This window comes from Mustela putorius, unplaced genomic scaffold (genome assembly GCF_011764305.1).
Source record: "Mustela putorius furo isolate JIRA1106 unplaced genomic scaffold, ASM1176430v1.1 tig00000487_pilon_pilon_pilon, whole genome shotgun sequence".
NCBI classification, from domain to species: Eukaryota; Metazoa; Chordata; class Mammalia; order Carnivora; family Mustelidae; genus Mustela; species Mustela putorius.
The window spans coordinates 998,692-1,020,096 of NW_025421399.1; the positions used below are offsets into that span (position 1 = coordinate 998,692).

At 58.5% G+C, this 21,405-nt stretch overlaps 3 protein-coding genes across 5 annotated transcripts in view; all 3 read right to left on the bottom strand.

The window, feature by feature from the left end:
• ZNF385C (zinc finger protein 385C) overlaps window positions 1-3,375 on the bottom strand; it is a 53,343-nt gene extending 49,968 nt beyond the window's left edge. Inside the window, exon 1 of the mRNA XM_004772716.3 lies at window positions 1,983-3,375. The gene's annotated coding sequence lies outside the window, so the exon portion shown is untranslated. The remainder of the gene's footprint in view (window positions 1-1,982) is intronic.
• A 505-nt stretch (window positions 3,376-3,880) lies between these two features.
• On the bottom strand, window positions 3,881-11,855 carry DHX58 (DExH-box helicase 58). Of its 2 annotated transcripts, none has more exons than XM_004772711.3 (13): window positions 11,718-11,855; window positions 11,356-11,523; window positions 10,956-11,157; window positions 10,387-10,577; window positions 9,572-9,688; window positions 8,867-8,993; window positions 8,522-8,713; window positions 7,694-7,950; window positions 7,045-7,194; window positions 6,795-6,956; window positions 5,900-6,090; window positions 4,760-4,856; window positions 3,881-4,481 (listed from the first exon to the last, which is right to left on the bottom strand). In XM_004772711.3, exons 2-13 carry the CDS (start codon window positions 11,521-11,523, stop codon window positions 4,296-4,298), a joined length of 2,040 nt encoding a protein of 679 aa, XP_004772768.1. In that variant the 5' UTR covers window positions 11,718-11,855; the 3' UTR covers window positions 3,881-4,295. The 2 variants fall into 2 exon arrangements, with proteins under 2 accessions (XP_004772768.1, XP_004772767.1); XM_004772710.3 differs by having other exon boundaries at window positions 11,668-11,854.
• A 667-nt stretch (window positions 11,856-12,522) lies between these two features.
• On the bottom strand, window positions 12,523-20,359 carry KAT2A (lysine acetyltransferase 2A). Of its 2 annotated transcripts, none has more exons than XM_004772708.3 (18): window positions 19,948-20,359; window positions 19,684-19,807; window positions 19,195-19,340; window positions 18,999-19,088; window positions 18,529-18,710; window positions 18,237-18,428; window positions 17,297-17,403; window positions 16,998-17,108; window positions 16,770-16,909; window positions 16,476-16,684; window positions 16,178-16,304; window positions 14,749-14,859; window positions 14,203-14,346; window positions 13,837-13,951; window positions 13,709-13,745; window positions 13,566-13,629; window positions 13,365-13,449; window positions 12,523-13,247 (listed from the first exon to the last, which is right to left on the bottom strand). In XM_004772708.3, exons 1-18 carry the CDS (start codon window positions 20,284-20,286, stop codon window positions 13,054-13,056), a joined length of 2,517 nt encoding a protein of 838 aa, XP_004772765.1. In that variant the 5' UTR covers window positions 20,287-20,359; the 3' UTR covers window positions 12,523-13,053. The 2 variants fall into 2 exon arrangements, with proteins under 2 accessions (XP_004772765.1, XP_004772766.1); XM_004772709.3 differs by having other exon boundaries at window positions 16,770-16,906; window positions 19,948-20,358.
• Between the last annotated feature and the right edge of the window lie 1,046 nt (window positions 20,360-21,405).

Here is a 21,405-nt window from a genome sequence, read left to right on the forward strand (position 1 = left end):
TCCCTCCCCTGCTCAGGTTTAAGGGTGATTACTAGAGCCAGCCTTCCCCAGCAGCCTCCAGAGCTCGGGCCAGGGACTGAAGCTGTCTTTCCATTGGAGGGCAGCTTGGACAATCCCCAAACAGGACTTTTAGTCACTTGTATTATTTATCTTCCTGGAAAAATTTAGTGCAGCTTGATCCCAACTTGTAGATTTCTGGTGGCAAGGAGGGCAGGGAAGTGATGGCAACAGGCTTTTTTTTTTTTTTTTTTTTTTTTTTTTTCAGTTGGGTCTCTAAGCCACTCTGTTCTCTTACGGCATAGCCCCAAGTGGGCTCCAGCTGCCAGTGACCCCTGCCCTGCTGGGCACCCCCCTTCTTCTCCAAAAGAGGAGAGGGGCCCTGGGCAGCCCAGATGGGTCTAGCTGAGATCCAGGGACCAGCAGGGGGCAGGGGCTAGAGGGGGGGTGGTGGTGAAGGGCATTGCTCTCTCTGGCCAAGTTTAAAAAAAACTCCGCCCCCCCCCCGCCCCCGCAGATCAGCTTTGCTGTCCTACATGCGAGGGGACACTCATACTTGTTGAGCTCTCACCAGGCGCCAAGCACTATGCTAAGCGCCCTCCCTGCATATTCTCATTTAATCCTTGCGGCCACCCTATGAGTTGGGCTCTATTATTATCCCCATTTTACAGGTGGGGAAGCAAATTCAAAGAGGTTAATTAAGAAACTTACCCAAGGTCACACGGTAGGTACAGGTGATAGAACTCAAGTCTAACTGACCACAACAACCCTGCTTTTTCCACTATAGCACACTGCCTCCCAGAAGCAAGAAGCGGGCACAGAAGCAGAAGGGATGAAGGTCAGATATGAGAAAGAACTTCAGCACCCGTGACTGACGCTGCTGTTCCATGAATTCCCTTCCTGCTCACTCATTCCCTGCCTCCCCCAGCCCCTGACAATGATAGCTTGTGTGGTGGAAGAAGACAACGGAATGGGGAAACTAGACATACACAGGAAGCCCTCCCACCTCCGTTGGATTTCCATCTGTCTCTGGGCTTGGGATGATCTCTAGAAGGTCTGTGGGGTCCTGGCTGGATCCAGAGGGCTCCATCCTGACCTCCCTTTTTTCTACAGTCTGGGGTCCTCTGCTCTACCCCAGCCCAGCACCAAGGCCCAAAGTCTGACTCTCCTTTGTGGCTCTGAGCATGACATCTGAGCTGTCGGCCTCAGACCTCCTCTTCCAGGAAACCCTCCTTGAGTACTAGGAGGCAGAACCCCTTTCCTACAACCCAAACCCCAGCATGGAGCCTACAAATGCACTCGCAGGAAGACTCCCTCCGGTGATCACCTTTTCCACCTGGCTCTGGGACATGAACACAGAAAAGATACAGGCAGTCACCAGGCTCTCTGGGCTCCCCAGATCGTCTGAATGATCCCTGGGCTCCCTCACCCCAACTCACCCACGCATAATACATATTTGTTACCCAGGTGTAACAAACGATGCGGTTGCCCCGATGCGGTTGCCCCGGGCTTACCAGAAAACCTGGGTCCCGGCTCAGCTGTGTACTCTTACCTCGTTTACCCACAGAACAGACGATGTTTGGGTCACCCCCATCGATCCCTAAGGAAAGGATGCCGCACTTGGATGAGGCCCAGAGAACCCAAGTCAGTGAGTGGGTCGTCACCAGGAGCCTTGCAGTCAGTACCCCCAACCTAATGCTCTCCAGAAAGCCACGTGCCTAATGCCCGGCTCTGTCCCTTCTCACCGCTCAGAGCCCACCGGGACATCAAGGATAACCAGCCGGGAGCCTCCAAACTTCTCCAGAGTTTAGTCCCACCCGCTAGCTGCCCAGCGTCCCTGCGCAGAGCCAAAGGGTTGTCCTCGCTGTCCCTTGGGGTCTCCCAGTCTTGAGACCAGGGCACAGGACAGGTGGTGGGGGCTGCCTTGTTCTCCCCGAGCTGCCCTCGAGGTCCTCAGCGTGGACCAGTCCGCGTCGCTGACTTACCTGCAGGGCAGAGACGCAGTCCGCCGCGGCCACCTGCTCTCGCAGCGCTCCGGAGCGCGGCGGCTTGGGGCTGGCCGGGGGAGGGGGCGGGGCCCGGCTCGGGGGCGGGGTCCGGGAGGGGGAGCTGCGGCGGAGCCCCTCCCTGAGTCGTGGTTGGGCCGGGTGGGCGGGTTCATTCAGGTGGGCTGGAAGGGAGGAGAGCTTCAGGGCCACTAGGGAAGGTCTGGAGCTCTGGCTTCTAGAGTGCTAAAAAGGTAGGTTGCCTGCGTCCTGAGGACTCCACGAACCCCCCTGCTTCGGGCAGCCTAGCCCACATGGCCGGGAGGCCGTGGGTCCACATGAAGACGCTTCACCAGAAAAAGAATGCTTTGGAACCTCTCGTGGCCTGAGTTTTCCCTTCCATCCTAGCTCAAGAAAGCTCTCCCAGCCTGGCAAGGTGGGTGCGAGACAAGTCACCCAGTATAAAGTCAGGGCGCCCCCATCCAAAGGGCAGCGGCATAGGGGTCCAGACCACTGAGAGGACCATTAGGTGCCCAGGTCGTCTTTAACCTCCTCCAACCCTCCCTGCAACTCTAGCTCCTGCCCCCCCCAACGCCAGCTCAAGCCCCTCAGCTGTCACCGTTTAGCCCTGGAATGACAGGCGTCCAGACTCCGTGCGTCCAGCCGCATTCAAGGCCACTGAGCTTAGCACCCCTGGGCCCCTGCCCCCCTCCCTCGGCCCCCAGTCGCTAATTTTATTGACCTGTAAAAGGCACGTTGTTGGCAGGGGAGATAACTGAAGGCGAAGTGGGAGCGGCGGATGGGCAGAAGACAGGCCCCAGGAGGCGGAGATGTGACAACAGGGAGAAGGGAGAGTCCTGGAATCAAGGCTGAGGGACACTGGAGACTAGGAGGAAGACCCCTAGGGAAAGGGATACCCTCTGGGGCGACGGAGACCAGAGAGACTGGAACTGGAATTTCAGCCTCCATCAGACAAGAGACAGACCGGAGACAGAAGGTGCTGGGGGAAAGAGAGGGCTTCATTTCCCCGTCTACCCCTTAGGCAGGACCAAGGATGTAGCAGGAGGGAAGGGGGTTAGATGGCAGGAAGGACCGCCATCCTGCTCTCAAATCTCTGCCCTAGCCCCCTCCCTTCCTCTTGAAGGTGACTCCTGCCTGCTGGGCCTCTTACTACAGAAATAGCCCTTTCCCTGAAGAATCAACCTAGATCTTGCCTTTCTTTCTCTTCTTTCTTGTTAAAATGAGAACAGAAAATTTAGGCCTTTACCACTTCCCCCACTCCCGTGCCTATCTGAGCACCATGCCTGCAGTCCTGGATCTCAGCCTCTGACCTGGGGGTTAGGGGAAGACAGAGGGGGCGCTGCTGGGGTTGGAGCCTCTAAGGAGGTGGAGGGGGCGGGGGAGGGGCGGCTCACCTTCTGGATGGCTCTCAAATTTAAACTTGTGATGTGCTCTCCAAATAATGTTACATGGGAACCATAAAGAGGGGTGGTTAAAAAACAAAACAACTTTAACATTAAAAATAGACCACAAAGCAGATCAGGGCGGGGGAGGGGTTACTTGGGAACAAGGAAACTTTTAAGGGTGATGGCTACGTTCATTATTTTGATTGTGGAGGATAGGTTAAAATTTATCAAGCTGTACGCTATGAATATGTAGTGTATTTTATGTCAATTATACCTCAACAGACCTATTTTTTAAATACATCTTTTTTTTTTTTTAATTTTATGTATTTGAGAGAGTCCAAGATAGCCAAGAGAGATGAGTGGGGAAGAGAGGAAGAAGCAGGCTCTCTGCTGAGCAGAGAGCCCTAGGTGGGGCTTGATCCCAGGACCATGAGATCATGACCTGAGTTGAAGGTAGACACTTAACCAACTGAGCCATCTAGGCACCCCACATTTTTTCTATAGCAATTTTCTACCAGTTTATTTTCAATTTATGAGGAGCCTCAAAAAATAGAGGGGAAGGAATGTTAAGGAGTCAAGGGAAACCGTGTTCATTGCTAGTAGAGTGTGGACAGCTTCCTGCCTCTGTTTCCTCTCCAAACCCTGCCTCTATCCAGTGCATTTGTGTATCTGTGGGTGTGAGGGGGGCTTGGGGGCGAGCTGTGGTCCCCGAGTTGCTTCCTCAGCGTGGGAGTCTGAGCCAGCTTGGGCGCCCCAGGTTCCTCTGTGGCTGGTCAGCATGGCACCCCCAAGCTGATGACTCAGGCTGGAGGGGCTGGGCCCCAAGCTTTGCCAGGGGGAAGACAGTGGCTTCTGCGGACTCTCCTGCCCCCTGCAGGCGGAGGTGGGCACTTCAGTGACAAGGGGCTCATTCCAAGGAGAGGTCCGCCAGGTTCTGGGTGCAGTGCTGCAGGTAGTCAAAGTCAGGCACTGGGAAGGGCACGCGGGACCACTTCTTGGCCTGGACTCTCCCCCGGGGCGTCTGTAGAAGCATGCTGCGGACCCGGAGCGCCGGCAGCTTCACCGACTTGTAGATCATCTGCAGACCCCAGGCCTGAGGGTGGAACAGGGAAGGCTGGGCTGGGGTCACTGTCCTCAGACTGGGCTTCTCTCCTCAAGGTGGGGGATCTGTGAATGCACAGCCTGTGTCTCCCACCTCAGAGCTGTCTCCGCAATCACATCGTGGGCTAAGCTAGCAGTTCAACCCTTTTCCTCCAACTGGGGGCTCCTGCGGCGGAGCAGGAGGGTGTCCTGATGGCAGAAGGCTGGGCCTCCTCTCTCAGACTAGGGATTCTGAAGACTGGAGTTGAGGGCTGAGGCCTGAACACTTACCTCCCCACAGTTCCTGCAGTGAATGGTACCCCCAGGCTTCCAGTCCTTGAAGGTTCTGTCAATGACCACAGCCCCCCGGGATACACTGTAGTAGATCCTGGAGAGGAATGGGAGTCAGTCCTCATGCCCTCCTGCTTGCTGGGCCTCGGGCTCTTCTGCTGGCTAAGAGGCACAGAGACTCCGCAGAGCCTGGAGCTCTGCCCTCCGGTAAGTTCTGCCTGTGCGGCCTCATTGCGTGCCCTCTGCTTGGGCTCAGGCCTCAGCACTACACACCCAGATGATTCTAACCACCCTACCCCCGGTGCCTCTCCCAGCTCCACCTTTCCATCCCAATTCATCACATAACTGCCAGGGTGACCTTCTAAAAATGTAAATCTGACCTTGACACTCCCTTGCTCAAAATCCACCCAAGACTCCTCTCTGGGACAAAGGCCAGACTTTCAGGCCTGAACTTCACGGCTCTCCCCCGGCCAGCCTGTCTTCTTCGGGGTCTCAGCCTTCACGGTCCTTCCCACACGAGCTAGCCAGAGGCAGTGCTCGCAATCATCCCTGCCTCGGCTCCCCCCCGCCCCCCGCCAGCCTGATCCGTCCTACAAGAACTCCTTAAAATGCTGCCTCCTTAAATGAGAGAACCTGGTGTGCAGAACCTTGGCCCAGGGGCCTGGCACACAGGGGCTCCCTAGTAAATACTTAATTAGCGGATGGACGGATGGACAGATGGAGGATGGGGGAAGGTTACCCTCAAGGGGACAGAGGATGAGAGGGTGATGCTTCAGGGACAAGCAGCCTCTCTGTCTTCAGAGTAGGTGGGACTGGATGGGGAGGTGTGTGGGGACCCCAGTTCGTGGCCTCTCAGCATTTGGTGTCCTGAACAGCAGTGCCTGCCCAACCACCCAGTGGCCGTGGGAGCCCGGACAAGTCACTCTGCCTCTCTGAGCCTCTGTTTGCTTACATGCGAAATGGGGCAGTGATAAAACCTGTCCAGCCAGCCGCTTGAAAATACAGACTCGGTACTTGTCAAAGATGCCCTTTCAGCTCCCAAAGTCTCAGAGCACGCACGGTCTGGATGGGAGGCGTTCTCAGTCCCCCACCACGCCCCTCCCTCCCTCTCATCCTGCCAGCCCCTTCCCCTGGCCTCACGAGAAGTTGGGGTTCACGTTGACGTGGTGGGCGTCCTCCACCTTCCGCAGGTCACTCCCATGGCCCACGGCCACCATGCAGTTGACACAGAGGAGCTGCACCTCCTCGGCTGAGAACTCCTGCCGCTGACTCTCCCGCTGGGCTGCCCGGGCTGCCCGCTTGACCAGAGCGCCCCGCTGCAGGTCCCGGATCTGGGGTCAGAGGGGACACCAGGCACACCAGGCAGAGCTGGGGCCTCACAGGCCTGACCCCTGGAACACTCTCAGGGTCTAAGGGCTCCCGAAGACCTCAGATCATTAGTACCCAGAAGGGACTTCCCTCCACCCTCCCTGGAGCTTCAAGAAGCAGGTCTGTGGAGAAAAAGAATAGGGACCAGGGGCAATGCTGGGAGCAGGGACAATGCTGGGAGTAGGGCAAGCTCTGTTGCCGAGTCTCTGCCTCCTCTATGGAGGATTTTGTGCAAAGCTGCTTCTTTGACTGTAACATGGGGCATCACTAATAATTATGCTGGGATGATAGGGATCCACAGGGACCGTCCTGGGTGAGGTTGGACAATGGTGACCCTGCCTCAAGGGAAACTGATTTAACTGGTTCTGGGCTTATTTTGTGCACATGTCTTTGTTTGTTTCCCCCAAGCCTGGTGCCAGAAGCGCTGTAAGGCAGCCCTCACAGATACATGGTGACATGGCATCTTGGAGAAGGGTCATTGCCTTCCCAGGAAGCCCCAGCCTTGGCCTCTACCCTCCCTGCCATTCAAACATTCCCAGGCGGGCCACATCAGTCCCCAGGAAAGGGGGGGCAGGGGGCGTGTGTGTGCGCGTGCAGTCAGAGGCCTTACAGGCGGGGTGCCCTCAGCCCCGACCCCCAGCCCGCACGGTATGCAGACCACCCAGACCTTGGCCTGGTACTCGGCCTCGTCCATCTCCTGCACGGCGGCCACAGCCTGCTCCATTAGCCTCTCCAGCACCTCATTGGTCAGCTCCCGCCGTAGCTCCCGACTGCCTTGGGTTGCCACAAACGAGTATTTGCTCTGACCAGCCCGGGCGCGGCCCCTGGCCTGAGGGAGGAGATTGGGCGCTGCCTTGAGTGGGCCTGTGGTCCCACGAGGACCTTTGAGGGCTGTTGGCAACACAGGGTTTGCGCACCTGGACCATGGAGATCTCGTTGGTCAGGAGCCCGTAGCGCACCACCACGTTGCACTGGGGGATGTCCAGTCCCTCTTCCGCCACACTCGTGGCCACCAGGAGGTTCAGGGTGCCAGTCCGGAACTTCCGGATCACTTCTTGCTGGTCTCTCTGGGGTGGGGGAGGAGCAAGAGGATGGGCACCAAGTGGTTTGCCTGCCTCACCTGCCTCACCTGGTTCAAGAGTTTGCCCCCTTTCCGAGGGAGCCTGAGTCTCCACCGCTACCCCCAGCATCTTGCCCGTCTTGCCAGGTGACCGACCACCTAACCCCTGCCTCCCCTACAGACTCTTAAGGGCCTGCACCTGTCTATGGTAGGAGGTAGCAGGACCTATTCTTCTCCAGCAAGGGACTCCAGACCTCTGATCCTCTGTCCTGAAGACAGCACTTACCTCCTTCCCTGCAGATTCCCCAAGCGTCAGCCTCTCTGTGCCCAGGGATCCCCAAACTAGGAAAGCCCTCAGTACCGGGGATCTCAGAGTGCACCCCTCTCCCCCTGTTCTCTGCCTTCTGTCTGGGGAAACCAGGCCGCCACAGCTCCGTGAAGACTCTACCCCACCCCTCTCCCCTAAGAACTCCCCCAGTGCCGGCTCCTCTCCTCAAAGCCCACACCTGGGTCATATGGGTGTTCTGGCTGCTGTTCCCTGCCCCGATCAGCACGTCAGCCCTGATGTCCATGGTCTTCAGGCCCGGCTGCTGCTGGAGCCAGAGCAGGAGGGAGTGGACGCTCTGGCGGGTCTGCGTGAAGATGATGCCCCGGGGTAGGTCATCGCTGCCCCCAAACTGCTCCCGCAGGATCTGTTCTAGCGTCTCCAGTTTTGGGTTCTCCGGGCTGCATGTTGCCAGGTGGGCCAGCTCATTCTTGTAATCTGCCAGAAAGGCCCAAAACAGAGGCACAGGCATCAGGCCTGGAGGTGGGCAGGGCAGGGCGGGAGAGGGTGTGGCTCACAGGGACAGGAGTAGAGGGAGCCTGAAGCTATCTGTTCCTGAATCCCCCGGAAGGGCCCCAAGACAACACTCAAGGACACGCTCTGCCCCCCGACCCAGCCTGACACCAGGGGCCTACAGTACAGAATTCTTTGCAGACACATCTCTGACCTCTGCTGCCCAGGATGAACTCAACCTCAGGTGTTCAGAAAGGTCCTTGCCCCGCCCCTCAGGCTTGCTGAGGCCTCTTGCCTTAAATGCCACTGGCTGACCACCTCCCTTTCCCAGCTTCAAGGTATCACAACACCCCAGACCTTCAAGAGACAGTCCCCCCAACTAAATGAATTCGTTTTCATGTCTATACAAACCTTTAAAAATAAGGGCATACATCTTTTGTCCTATCCAGGTCCTTGACTCTCGGTTAGAAAAACAGGGACCCAGTACCCTCGTTGGCCCCTTGCCACCTTGCGCTGGCGCCGGGGTCCCGTCTAGTCCAGTTCCCGTGGGTCTCACCATCAAACAGCGCCAGCAGCCAGCGCTCGGCCTGCAGGATCTGGGTCTTCGTGGCGCGCTCCTTGTCGTAGAAATCCCGCAGCGAGTCCAGGGCGTCTACAGCACGGACCGTGTCGTGGATGAGAAGCGCATCGTTGTAGCGCCGCAGGTGAAGAGCGTAGACCCGGCGCTCCTGGAGCCCGGCCTCGGCCGCTGCGGGAGGGATGGAAAGGCCTCAGGGTCTGAGCGGCCACGCCCCTCCAGGCCTTCTCCCGCATTAGACTCCGCCGCCCCGCGCCCCCTAGGGGGAGCTCCGCCCCGGCAGGTCCCAACCTCCAGGCCCTCCGCGCCGACCGCCCCCCTTACCAGCCTGGCTCAGCTCCACCACCTGCTGCTCGTAATTCTGCGTCCCGAAGTCCCGGCTCAACTCGAGCATCTCCAGGCGGTTGTGGATTTGGTCCATGAGTTTCTTCAGTGTGTCCCCAAATGGGTCCTGGAGGGGAAGAGGGCGTGAAGGGATTCCCATACACCTGGGGAAGAGGGTGCAGGGTGCAGCCTCGAGCACCCAGTGAGGGAGCTGATCTGCGCTTGAAGCCGCATGGCTCCTGCCGCCAGGTCGGTGTTTGAGAAGAGGGAGCTCAGAGAGAAGCCTGCCGGGATATGGAGTCCCCATCTGGAGGCTGGGGTCCTCCAGCTCCTGCGTGCCCTTGACCTCTGACCCGGGGACAGCAATGTCTAAGTCCTTATGCAGCCCTTGTCCTAGCAGACGCCAGACAGTGTCTACACCACAGGAGAAAGCCTCAGCCCTAGGTGTAGGGCCGGAGGTGTAGGGTTTGCAAAGCATTCCACAGGGTCTCTACAGATGCCCCAGAAGGCATCAGGGAGTCAAACAAGAGGCTGTGGGCACCGGCTGGAGCTTCCCCATTTCACACAACCGACAAATAGAGGCTCAGAGAAATAAGCAAGTACCCGGAAGTCCCAGAGCTCCAGTAGGTGGAGTCAGGGCTCAAGGTCAGGTGCCCTAACTTCACACCAGATGCCCCCCCCACCCCCGCCCCCTGCCCCACTCACCTGGGTGCGCCTGTGGCAGAGGTTGTACTGTTTGCAGGGCTGAGGCCTGAGCTCCTGCAGCTGGGGGCGGTAAGTCTGCGGTGACATGATGCGCCATGTGTCCAGGTTGGCACAGAGCTGGGTAAAGACAAAAGGGTTCACTCGAATGGGGGACAGTCCTGTGAGGACAGTGGGCGGAACTCTGAGACTGGTGAGGTCCCAGCGGCCCTGGAGCAGGGCCACCGGAAGTGGGGATTCACTTCCTCAACAAATATTTATTGCTCGCCAGCTCTGTACCCAGGGCTGTTGTAGGTAGCGGGGATCCAGAGAGTCTTATTTTGGAGTTGGGGAGACAGATGATAAACCAGTGAAGCTAGCAGAATGGGAGGGTTTCGGGCAGTATTAATGAGCTCTGAGGACAATAAAATTGGCTGGCTTGTTAGGGTGCAGGGGAAGGTTCTGAGGCGGTGACATTTAAGCTGTTCCCTGAGTGACAAGGAGGAGCCAGACAGGTCAAGTGCAGGGGGAAGGGCATTCAGGGCAAAAGGAAGAGCGAGTACAAAGGTCCTGAGAAGGACCTGATATGCTCAAGATCCAGAGAGAAGGCTGGTTCAGAGTAGGCGTGAGGGGAGGGTGCCAGAAACTAGGTTGGAGAGGCAGGCTGGGTCCATGGAACTTTTGTAAGCCCCGATAGAGACGGCAGAGTCTAATCTAAGCACAGTGAGAAGCCACTGGAGGCTGGAGCTTGTGTGCCTGGGAGAGCCTGGGGAGGGCATGGGGCAGGTGGCGGGGGTGGCGGGTTCTGGTAGGGGCAGGGCCACGGGGGCCAAGCTGACCTGCAGGATGTGGTCGATGGCCCCCTTGAGCGTGGAGGCCCCGCCAGTGCCTGGGGAGGCTGTGAGCCCCAGCACCTGGGGCAGGGGCCGTGTCCTCTGGAGTTTATGCTCTAAGTACCGGCTCAGGATGACATTGTAGACAGTGTCTTTGTGCGTGTGGTGACACTCATCCACCACGAGCAGGGAGAAGGCTGGGGACATGAGGGGCAAGGCTGTGACCTACACCCGCAAAGCTCTTCCTCCCCCATAAGCTTTTCTGAACGCAGCCCCCACAGGTCATTTCTCTCCTTCCTCCTTTCTCAACTTGCACCGGGGCTCTGGAGAGCAGCCTAGGCAGGGGTGACTTACCTTCATTTTACACATTAGTAACTGAGGCTCAGCGGGGGTGGCTCGGGGGACTTGCCGCAGATCCCACACCATAGCCAGGCTGACTTCCCTGAGGGTGTATGGTGAATGGGGAACCCCTCACTCCCACCAAATGTCCCACAGCTTTACTGGAAGGGGTGTCCTGGGGGCAGCAGGTAGGCTGCCTCAGGTGTGTACCCTTGGCCCTCACTCACAGCACTCACCATTGAGCTCCACGTGCTCCTCCTCCTCGGGGCTGGTCAGCGCCATCTGGAGAAGCTCCGCTGTGCAGATGATCAGGTCATGGCTCCGGGCCAGGTGGCCAAAGCCAGCTCGTGGCCCCATATCCCCGCTCAGGGTTATAATGGCCCAGCGTCTGTCCAGCATGCGGCTGAACTCCTCACAATGCTGGCTCACCAGGTGCACCTGTGGACGGAGAATGAGGTGAGGGCAGGAAGCTGGACGGGCGGCAAGGTGACCCCCCCCCCAGGACTGGGCTGGGGACAGGAATGGGAGAAAAGTCAGGTGAGCTTAGAGGTGGCCACAGCAGCCCCAGAGTTCCTGACGGGCTCTGGGGACATCTGAGATGCTGAGACCCCTCCGAGGGGAGTGTGGGCTACTCACCCTGTTGACTAGTACCACCACCTTGGCTCCGTCCACAGTCTCCAGATGCCTCTTGGCCACGTATGCAGCTGCCCGGGTCTTCCCAGCCCCCGTGGGCAGCCACACGATGATATTCTTGCCCTCCAGGGCAGGCATGATTACCTCCCACTGGTAGGGTCGCAACTCCATCTTGAGAATGGAAGGAGACTCTGACCCCTGGCCCACCCAGCCCCCTCCCAACTCCCACCCCCCCCCCCCCCAGAGCTCAGTCTGGGCCCGAGACCACCCCATCCCCGCTTGAGGGAGGTGGGGCAGGGCAGGGCAGGGATCTACCTGGAACCTGATCCGGCCAAGACAGGAGGCAGAAGTAACACAAACTCTACCTGACTTCTGCCCTGTCGGGTTTTATCTGCAACACCTGCCAAGGCTGCCGAGGCTGCCTAGGCGAGGGCCAGCTTAGCTTAGCCGGATGCTGACACCCTTGCCGATGCCAGTGCCCCTGGGCTGAGTAGAAATCGAAAACAGAAACTGAAACTGAGGGAGGAGTCAGCTCCGGCAGAGTTCAGCCTTAGGAATCTCCCTTCTCCCTTTCCCCTTTCCCCCTCCCCCAGCAAAGCTGCAGGAAAGTACCCTTTCACTCCTCCTGGGTCCTGCTGGTCCCTTCCCCAACTGCGCAGTCTCAGCCACCCAACCCCGACCCCAGTCTTTCGAGCCAGCTGTAACCATGTACACCCAGTCCAAGGCGGCTGGGTGGAGACTGGGACCCCTGCAGCCCCCACACCTGGACCAGGAGCAACCAGGAGCAGGGAGAAGTGGGGGCTGCAGCCCACAGGTGCCATCACTGCAGAGGTGCGGGACTAGGCAGGAGGCTGGTGGGGGAGGGTAGCCCCTGCACCAGTGGAATTTTTCAAGCGTGTACTTATTTGAGAGAGAGCACGTGCCAGAAAGCAGGAGTAGGGGGGAGTGGCAGAGGAACAGGGAGCAGCAGTCTCCCCGCTGAGAACAGGGGTTGATCCCAGGACCCCCGGATCATGACTAGAGGGGAAGGCAGACACTTAAGCGACTGAGCCCCCCCAGGTGTCCCATCCATCTGAGCTTTAATAGGTCCATTTCTGCAGGAGGTCCAGGCAGGAATGGGGTCAACCTGCCAAGGTTGGGGGACCCTACCAAAGAAACAATCACACAGAGGAAAAAAAAAAGAGCTTTATTGTTCCCTCTGAGGGATTAATGCCAGGAAATGAATGGTCCCGGGACCCCCACTCCTGGGGGACAGACAGAACAGTGCAGGGTGAGGGGAGAGGCATGGCCCCTCCAGTCCCAGTTGAACTTCAAACACTGAAGCCCCTCCCTCACGCTAAGATGTGCGGTCCCCACCCTCAAGGAAACAATGGGCTGGGTCAGGTCCAGAACTCCAAGACTCCACGGCTCTGTGGGGACAGGGCTGGGGGGCCCCTGGGGCCGGTCAGGGCTTATCCTCTGGCCAGCAGCCACTTGGGAGGGGCTGAGCCCCGGACCCAGGAGACCCCTCCCCAAGGTCAGATACAACGAAAGCTGTGTGTGCAGGCAGGGGGCACCCGCAGTTCCAGGAAGGGCCGCAGGGCTGGGGGCTGGAGCGTCTGGAGCTGAGAGGCACCAGGCCGCCAGGGCCGCCTCCTGGCCATCGGATCAGAACCCAAGGTGGAGACATTCCAGGTCAAGGCTGCGGTCCAAAGCCGGAGACTACTTGTCAATGAGCCCTCCCTCCTTGAGCTTGAAGTAGAAGAACTTCTCCAAGGCGCTGGCGCAGCGGCAGTACTCGCTGTCCGGGGGGTTGTACTCGCGGCAGTTGGCGATGACCCGCTGCAGGTCGGCCACAAAGAGCTTGCGGGTGACGTAGTAGCGGCTGCGCAGTCGCTCGGTCATGGTCTTCAGGTCTGGGGTGGCGGGACGTAAGGGCACAGCTTTAGGAGGCTGGGGAGGGCAGGGCCGTGGGGCCCAGGGAGGTTTGGGGGCAGGGGCAGGTTTGGGGAGCAGGAATGGAGCGTCCTCACCGATAGGGAAGCGGATGACCTCGTAGTAGTCAGGGGCTTCTGCCTTCTTCACAGGCTCCATAAAGGGCCAGGCACTGGGGTGTGACTAGAGAGGAAAGTCGAGCTGGAGCCAGGCCCACGGTGCCCTCCGCCCGGCTTGTGAGTACCACCCACCCCAGCCACTGGCGCAGGTGCCCCCGGAAGGGAACCTGGTCTCCCCACCTTGATCTGGGCCAGCAAGTTTTTGAGGGTTGTGTAGAGCTGGTCTGGATCCTTCAGCTCCTTCCTGGGGCAAGAGATGCCATGTCTGAGGCCCTGGGTCCTTCTGCCTCCCCCGACACCCACCTCCTCCACACAATACTCACCCCTTCTCCTTCCCCAGTGGTTTCCAGCCCGTCTCTCCTGCAAAGTGGGGAGTGGGGAGAGCATCCCTAAGAATTTGAGAACACACCCCTAGTAGGGTGCCCCTTCCCCCACCAAGACCCCTGCTCACGAATGCCGGGGACACTCTCCACGGGGATCTGCCTCACTCCCTCCTTGAAGCAGCTGAGCCCGGGGTACACCTTTCGGATCTGGGCCTGTTTGCGCTCAATCAGCTTCTTGATGATCTGAGGGAAGGCAGGGCCTGAGAGGCCAACTCCAGCCCCAGCAGCAACCCTCCCCGGGCCAGAGGCAGAGGCCCTACCCCAGGCACCTCACCTCCTAACTTCCCTGAGAGGCAAAGCAAGAACCAAGATCCTGGCCCACGCCCACCTCACAAGTGCACATACGTGTGGCACATATCCACACACGTGTGCTCACCCCCCCATGCATGTGAAAAGTCCCAGGGCTGAGTACGTGCGCACGCGCACACACACACCTCCTTCTGCTTTTTGATGATGTGAGACAGCTCTGTGTAGGGGATGCGGGGATTCAGCTCACACTCCATCAATGTTGCACCCTCATAGTCCTTAATGTAGCCCAGGTAGCGACTCTTGGGCACTTTGATGTCCTTGGAGAAGCCCTAGGGAGTAGACAGTCACGACCTGACCCACCAGCAAGGCCCTTCCAACTTGAGTCACCCTTCCCCCAGAAGCCCCCTGAGGGGCCGTGCAGACCATGTCCCCTTCTCCCTGGTTCTGGGATCACCTTCTGTGGTAGCTGGTGTGCAGGCGGGGGGCTCTGTATTGTGTGGGCTCAATTAATCTGTCCCTGGGAAGGCTCCAGGTCAGCTGCCCCTCCCAAACCACCCTCAAGAGTCTCCCAGCTCTTCCAGCCTGCCTACAGGTCCCTACTCTTCACTGGGGCAGCAGCGGGAGGCAGGCAGCTGGGCACGGAAGACTTCCCTCCCATCCCCACCAGCAGGCTGGACAGGATGACCTCTAGCCCCAGGCAGCAGTCAAGTGTGGGCTGAGGCTAGGGTCACCTGCTTTTTGAAGTAGCCGATGGCATACTCGTCAGCATAGGTGAGGAAGTAGAGGATGTTGTGTTTGATGTGATACTCCTTCAGGTGGTTCATCAGGTGAGTCCCATAGCCCTGCGGGGGAGGGGAGCAGGGCTTAGCAGGGGAGCCTCGAATGGAGAGAGCAGACTGCATAGGAAGTAGGGGCAGCCAGGGGACCCAGGACAGGGAGGAGGAAAGGCAACTGGCAGAAGAATGGGAGATTGTGGGGAGAAAGTGAAGGACACTGGGTTTCTAAGCGCTTACTCAGGGCCTCGTGTGGTGCCTGGGACTTTACAGACCGCCTCTCAAGTCAGTCCACGAGGTGAGTATTTTTATCTCCATTTCCCAGAGAACAAAACCCCAAGACACCAAAACCTGCAACCCAACTATGTTAACGATGTTAGGAAATGTGTCCGAAGTCAGACAGCCAGCCATGGTAAGGCCAGGACTGAAATCCCAACCAGGAAGTTGCGCTCCCCATGTCACTGGTTCCCAGTTCCTGGGCCTCAGAGTGAGGGGGGAAGGGGAAGAGGAATCACAAGGGCCCTACTCATTTCAAATCTGAACCCTAAAGACAGAGTATCTCCCATACAGGTCAAGACCGAGTGGCACCATGCAAATCTGGCTTACAGAAACCAGGAGAACTGGGAACCCTACCAGGTTCTGTTATGCCAACTTAAGACAGAACCCAGGACTATCACCCAGCACCAGGATAGTATAAAAACTAGTAACTCCTCAGTATATGTGAATTTTCCGGTGTTGAAAGAAATTCAAATTCATTTAGAAGTGTTATTGGGGGGCGCCTGGGTGGCTCAGTGGGTTAAGCTGCTGCCTTCGGCTCAGGTCATGATCTCAGGGTCCTGGGATCGAGTCCCACATCGGGCTCTCTGCTCAGCAGGGAGCCTGCTTCTCTCTCTCTCTCTCTGTCTCTGCCTGCCTCTCCATCTACTTGTGATCTCTCTCTGTCAAATAAATAAATAAAATCTTTTTTAAATAAATAAATAAATAAATAAAATAAAAGTGTTATTGGTAGGGGTGTCTGGGTGGCTCAGTCGGTTAAGTGGCCAACTCCTGATTTCAGCCCAGATCACGATCTCAGGGTTGTGAGATCGAGTCCCACATTGGACTCTGCGCTCAGCAGGGAGTCTGCTTGAGATTCTCTCCCTCTGCCCCACCCCCTGCTTGTGTGCTTATGCGTTCACTCACTCTCTCTATATAAAATAAATAAACCTTTAAAAAAAGAAAATAAGAGCATTACTGGTTTGGGGACTCTAAAGTGTTTTCTTAAGGCAGTTACCAAAGGACAACTGCCCCCTTATGGGGCTGGGAGGAACTGGCCGGCCACTGAAAGAGGGACTGGAGACTGTGGCTTCCCTTCTGTGCAAACTGGGGCTGGGGCCAAGGCACTCACCTTGACCTGCTCATTCGAGGTGACGGCACAGAAGACAATCTCTGTGAAGCCCTGAGTGGGAAACATGCGGAAACAGATCCCACCGATGACCCGCCCGTCCTTGATCAAGGCCAGAGTCTTGTGCTTCCTAAGGGGAGAGGGGAAAGGTCACGGCCCCTACCTGGGTCCCAAATGCCTCCCAGGTCCCTAGAGCCTTGGAGGCCAGGGCTGTATTCAGAGCCGGAAGCGGAGGAGCAAGTATTCCCACAGGCTGGGGACGGGCATGGTGCCTGGGGCTGGGGCTCTTGTGGGGACGCACGGGTCAAAGACGAGGCGGGCGATATACTCCTTGGGCATGCGCGGCAGCTGGTGGGAGAAGACGTTCTGCAGCCCCACAAGCCAAAGCAACACCCGCCGGTTGGCCTTGGGTGTCAGCGAGTTGCCAATGACATGGAACTCGATGATGCCGCGGCGCTCCTCCAGGCGGGCTGTCTCGTCCCGGGCTGCGTTGGCCGACAGCAGGCTTGTCTGGGCACCAGAGGAAAGGGAGTGAGCTGCGGCCTCTGGCCGGTGAGACCCCTCCCCACACTATGTAGGAAGCCAGGCTGCCCACCTCAGGCCCCAGCATGGCAGCGGGGTCTGTGATGGTGAGCATGACCTCATTGACCAGCTCCATGGGGATGTCGCCCATGACGCGGAGCCGCTTGGCATCCTCCAGGGTCAGGTTCTCTGGGAGCTTCCTCTTCTCACCTGCTGGGGAAGGTTGGCAGGGTCTCCGGTGGACAGCAAGAGAGGTTAGGGGGGCCAAATGAGAGTCAGGGGTCAGGGGTCAAGTACGCACCTGGCATGGGCTCAGCCCCTCCGGAATCCAGGCTCAAGGAGCTGTTGCTGCCCCCACCCATGGTGGGGCTGAAGAGGGGGGCACTGGGGACAACTGCCGCGCTGACTGTAGCTGAGAGGGAGTGAAATCAGGGATGGGGGGTGGTCAGAGGTGGTGGTAGGTCCCCAAAAAAGGATTCCCCAGACACACCCTCCTGCATGTCCCCACTGCTGCCATCCGCAGTGCTTCTTCCCGGCGGAGGGCTGAGCTCTGCTAGGGAGGCCAAGCCAAGAGCCTGCAGAGCCTGCTGGGGCACGTACCCGGCCTGGGCACCAGCTGCGTCCCCTCTGAGGGTGGCATGGTGAAGCCAGACTCCCAGATCGGAGAGTTTGCCCCATAGATCTCCTCCTCCAGCATGGACAGGAATCTGTGGGGAGGGTACAGGCTGTCTCACAACTCTGTCCTCCAACCAAGGCAGCAGCCTGGACCAGACGTCAGAAGGACTGGAGGCAGGTTGAGAGACCCAACTGTCACGGAATTAGGAGCCAAAGAACGGAGACAGCCTTCAGACTAGGGGAAAACACAGTCCTCGGCTTCTTGGGAGCCCCTAGTCAGAGGCAGAACAGGACAATCTAGACAGAGAACAGAGGCGCAGCCTACCACAGTGTGTGGCACAGAGGGACAGGGTCTGAGCTGGTGCCTTCCTGAGCTATGTGGGAAGTGCACAAGTCACCCTGGGTCTCAGGATCCCCTCCTGCCCCCTTGTAGTCCCAGCGGGTGGCAGAAGGGGGGCTGAAAGGCCTGCCTTAGTCAGTGGAGGCTTCTTATACCGGGTAGCTATGAGCCAAGTTTAAAACGGGAGGAAAGTATAGCAGAACAGAGGAAAATCTCACAGATAGGACCACGACGGGAGTGGAAATCGGTTTCCCCTCAAGCGTAAGCTCTGGTTTCTCGGCGCGCTGTGCTTCTGAGGCTGTGTCCAGGCCCCGTGGGAAACAACGAATCCCATCTACCAGGGGCGTGGGCAGGGGTCAAGTTAGCACACGGGCCATGTCCCTGCCATTCCCAGACTAGTACACGCAAAGGTAAATGCCGGCAAGTCACAACTGGGCCCCAGACAAGTCTGCCGGGTAGACACCCAGACCCCAGAAGCCTCCTGGAGGGGAAGGAGACGACCCCAGGCAGCCTTCCTGGGAAAAAGGGGACAACAGGGAGGATGTGAACTTGGGGCAGATCCTGATAGGCCAGAACAAGCCTTACTTTGGGAAGTGGGTGAGGATGAGGGTCCTCTTCTCAGGCACCAGCTTGTCCTTCTCCACCCGGAATTTCTCCAGCAACTGCCGCCGGGTCACGGTGAAGATGGAGCGGAGGAGGCTTCGCCCGAAGATGTGAGTGGTCTCGTAGCGGGGGAGGCTGTCGCAGCTCTGGGGCACATGGCAGTAGCAGAGCCACCTGTGGGGAGCAGAGAGGTGGGAAGGGAGAACGGGGGTGCTGGACCCAGGCGGGGCCTCCAGGCCTCCCCCACCCCAACGCTGCCCCTGCCTGGGCCTACCTGGTATAATTGACCTTGTAGGTAGCCACGTCCTCGGCCTGAGACCGCTGCCGAAATTGGGCAGGCGTCTCAAGCTTCCAGTAGTTAAGGCAGAGCAGGAACATCTTTGAGAGCTCAAACATCGTCTGCCGCTCCCGAGGAGCCAGGTGACTGAACTTGTACTGCACGAAGTTCAGCACACCCTGAGAAGTGGGCAGGGCACAAGACCAGGAAGGAGATGTGAGCAGCCAGCAGGGGTTTCTTACCCAAAACCTGGTGCTTCCTGAGGGGAGCTAAAGCTCACCTCTCGCTCTGGGGCTCTCGGTGAAGAAGAACTTCTCCCCCCTTTCCACCCCCATGTCCATCTTGAGCCCCAAACTCCCTCCCTTCTCTGAACCGGTCCCTTGTTCTCAGCTTGAAGAGGATGGGGAACACAGGCTCCTGACTCCTCCAAGATGCCCCCAATTCTCTTACCAACTCCCTCACCCCACCTGCTCAATATTAGGCTTCTCAAAGGGGGGACTGCCCAGGGAGCCCTCCACCACTGGCCGGGTCATCTGCAGGATGCATTTCCGGAGGAGCTGGAGGAAGAGGAAGGGGGAGGAGTAGAGGTCAGTGGAGCTCAGAGCTGCAGACTCCCCAGCCCCAGCTCCTTTGCTCACTCACACTCACTTGGATGAAACTCACCTTGAAGAGGTAGAAATAGACCTGCTTAGTATCTGTGTCCTCCTCTTTGTGAACAGACATAAACAGATTCTCCACGTCCACCACCATACCCAGCAACCGGTTGATCTCATCCTCTGATACATTCTCCAGGTGGGACACGTGGTCAGCTGTAAGACCGACAGGTGGTAGGGTTGGGAAGAATGGACACATCACCAGAGCTCCCCGTCCCTCTTCATCACCAGCCAATTTACAACGTATAAGTCCCTCCAACCAGTGTGACCGGCAATGAGACCGGCTGCTCCTACCTCAACCCTTGGGTGGACCCTGTCTCTTCTGGGCTGGCAGATTTCCTGTCTCTTCCCTTGGGAGAATACATGCTCCCAACCCGATCCCTCCTTAAGGGGGCATTTTTAGTTTCACAGATAAAGCTCCCTGACACTTAAAAAAGCCCATCCAAGCAGGACCCAGCACCTACTCCCACCCCAGCTCCAAGGGCACTACCTGCCTTACCCAAGGGGTGCTCACAACTGCGGCACAGCTCGCTCAGGTTGGCAGCTGGCTGCTGCAGGTCCATGCGGGGTGCAGTGGGGGGCTTGGGGTTTTTCCAGCCATTACACTTGCAGGTTTCATTGGCCTGGCGGCAGAAGACTCCGTCAACAGCCCTGTAACTGGTGACGGGGAGCCGATCCCCAGCCACAGATTTGCCCCCATTCCCACCCGAGCCCCGGGATGCCCCAAGCCCCGCCCCCTTCTCACCCCAGGCCCCGCCCCCACCTTGCAAGCCGAGAAGACCCCTAGCTTCTCGAGCTTCTTGGCGCGCGGCAGCCCCCGGACTTGCGCCTTCCTCTGGCTGGCGCGCTGCTGCTGGCTCAGACCAGGTCGAGCCGGATCCCCTCCGCTCCCCGTCCCCCCACTTCCTACCCCAGGACCCCCAGTCCCTGTGCTGCCGGCTGGCGCTGCAGCTGGGGCGGGGGCTGGTGCCGGAGTGGGAGCCGGAGTCGGGGCTGAAGCCGGACTAGGGGCAGGAGTCGGAGTTGGGGCAGGGGCTGGAGACTGAAGGGGACGGGGCTGAGTGGCCGGGGCCGGGGTCGAGGCCTGGGAAGGTTCCGCCATGTCCTCCCCCGCAGCGGAGCGCGGCGCGGCGCTCCCAGCCCTAGGGCCGCATGGGCAACCGGCGCTCAATGCGCAGGCGTCGCTGCGCCGGAGCATGGTGGGAGTTGTAGTCTTCCACGGCCGCTCCCTTGGCCTCCAGCTTCCAGACTTTTCTGTCTTGTCTGTAGGTCCCAGACAAACAAGTGAAGCCTGAGTCATTACCCTAGATTGGCCTCTCCTTACTTATAATCTCTTTGAAGGATTCCGGGATTGGTGTTTTTGTGGGGACTTGGAGAAGCATCTGAGAAAACAGGCTTCTGTTGAGGGGAATTGTGGAGTCTGCCCACCTCCCAAGGGTCAGGGTAGAAGGGCCGGCCTGGGGTCTGGAGTTGTCTTGGCTTCCCGGCACACCTCCCCCCACCGGCAACGGCCCTGTCCCACCAGTCTGCAGACACAGAATTGCAGCTACAGTGGAGATGAAGAAGCAACACTTCCTCTTCCTGCCCCGTGAAGCGGTTACACGGCTGTGCCCTTTGTGGGATAATTCAGCTGTACTCTTTGGTGCACTTTTTTGTATTACGTTACATTTCAGCAATAAAGGATTATTGTAAAAAAACCAGAGGATGGTCATGGCCACAAAACCCGATACCGAGGTGAGGATGAGGCAGAAGTAAAGGCGGGCACATCCTAGTGGGCGGGCATTGCTCTCCCTGTAACAGTGTGGGCACCTCTAGGGCAGGGCCGGGGTCTTCTTTTTGCCACAGAGCTGAGCCCTGAGCCTGCCGCAGTAGACCCAGGGTCCGAAGCACGAAGGAAACCAGGAAGCCCTGTTCACCTCCCAAGCCCATGTGTCACAGGGCTGTGCGCGGTCAGAGAAAGGACGTTCTGAGAATGGAAGACCCCACGGTCACACGCCCTTGGCTCTGTTCAGGGGACGGACCCTTGTCCTCAGGCCCGACTCTTGTAAGGGCAAGAGCCCAGCGGCTCAGTCCCGTCTCTGCCCTGGGCTGGTGAGCGCTCCAGGCTCGGGCCCCCACGTCCAGCCTCCGATTGGCCTACGCAGGGGCGTCCCAGCCTGGAGAAGGGGAAGGGCCTAAGAAAGGCGCAGCAGCAGCGCAACCAGACCTGTGGAGGCAGGAC

What these genes read in the sequence shown, in the direction of transcription:
- DHX58 (XM_004772711.3), bottom strand. Translation starts at nt 11,523, where the DNA reads ATGGAGTTGCGACCCTACCAGTGGGAGGTAATCATGCCTGCCCTGGAG. An exon ending in GGAGCACGTGGAGCTCAATG is followed by an intron (nt 10,578 to 10,955) that starts GTGAGTGCTGTG and finishes TCATGTCCCCAG; the next exon opens with CCTTCTCCCTGCTCGTGGTG. An exon ending in CCATCGACCACATCCTGCAG is followed by an intron (nt 9,689 to 10,386) that starts GTCAGCTTGGCC and finishes GTCTTTACCCAG; the next exon opens with CTCTGTGCCAACCTGGACAC.
- KAT2A (XM_004772708.3), bottom strand. Translation starts at nt 20,286, where the DNA reads ATGGCGGAACCTTCCCAGGCCTCGACCCCGGCCCCGGCCACTCAGCCC. An exon ending in TCTATTTCTACCTCTTCAAG is followed by an intron (nt 19,089 to 19,194) that starts GTGAGTTTCATC and finishes CTCTTCCTCCAG; the next exon opens with CTCCTCCGGAAATGCATCCT. An exon ending in AGAAGCCTAATATTGAGCAG is followed by an intron (nt 18,711 to 18,998) that starts GTGGGGTGAGGG and finishes CCCACTTCTCAG; the next exon opens with GGTGTGCTGAACTTCGTGCA.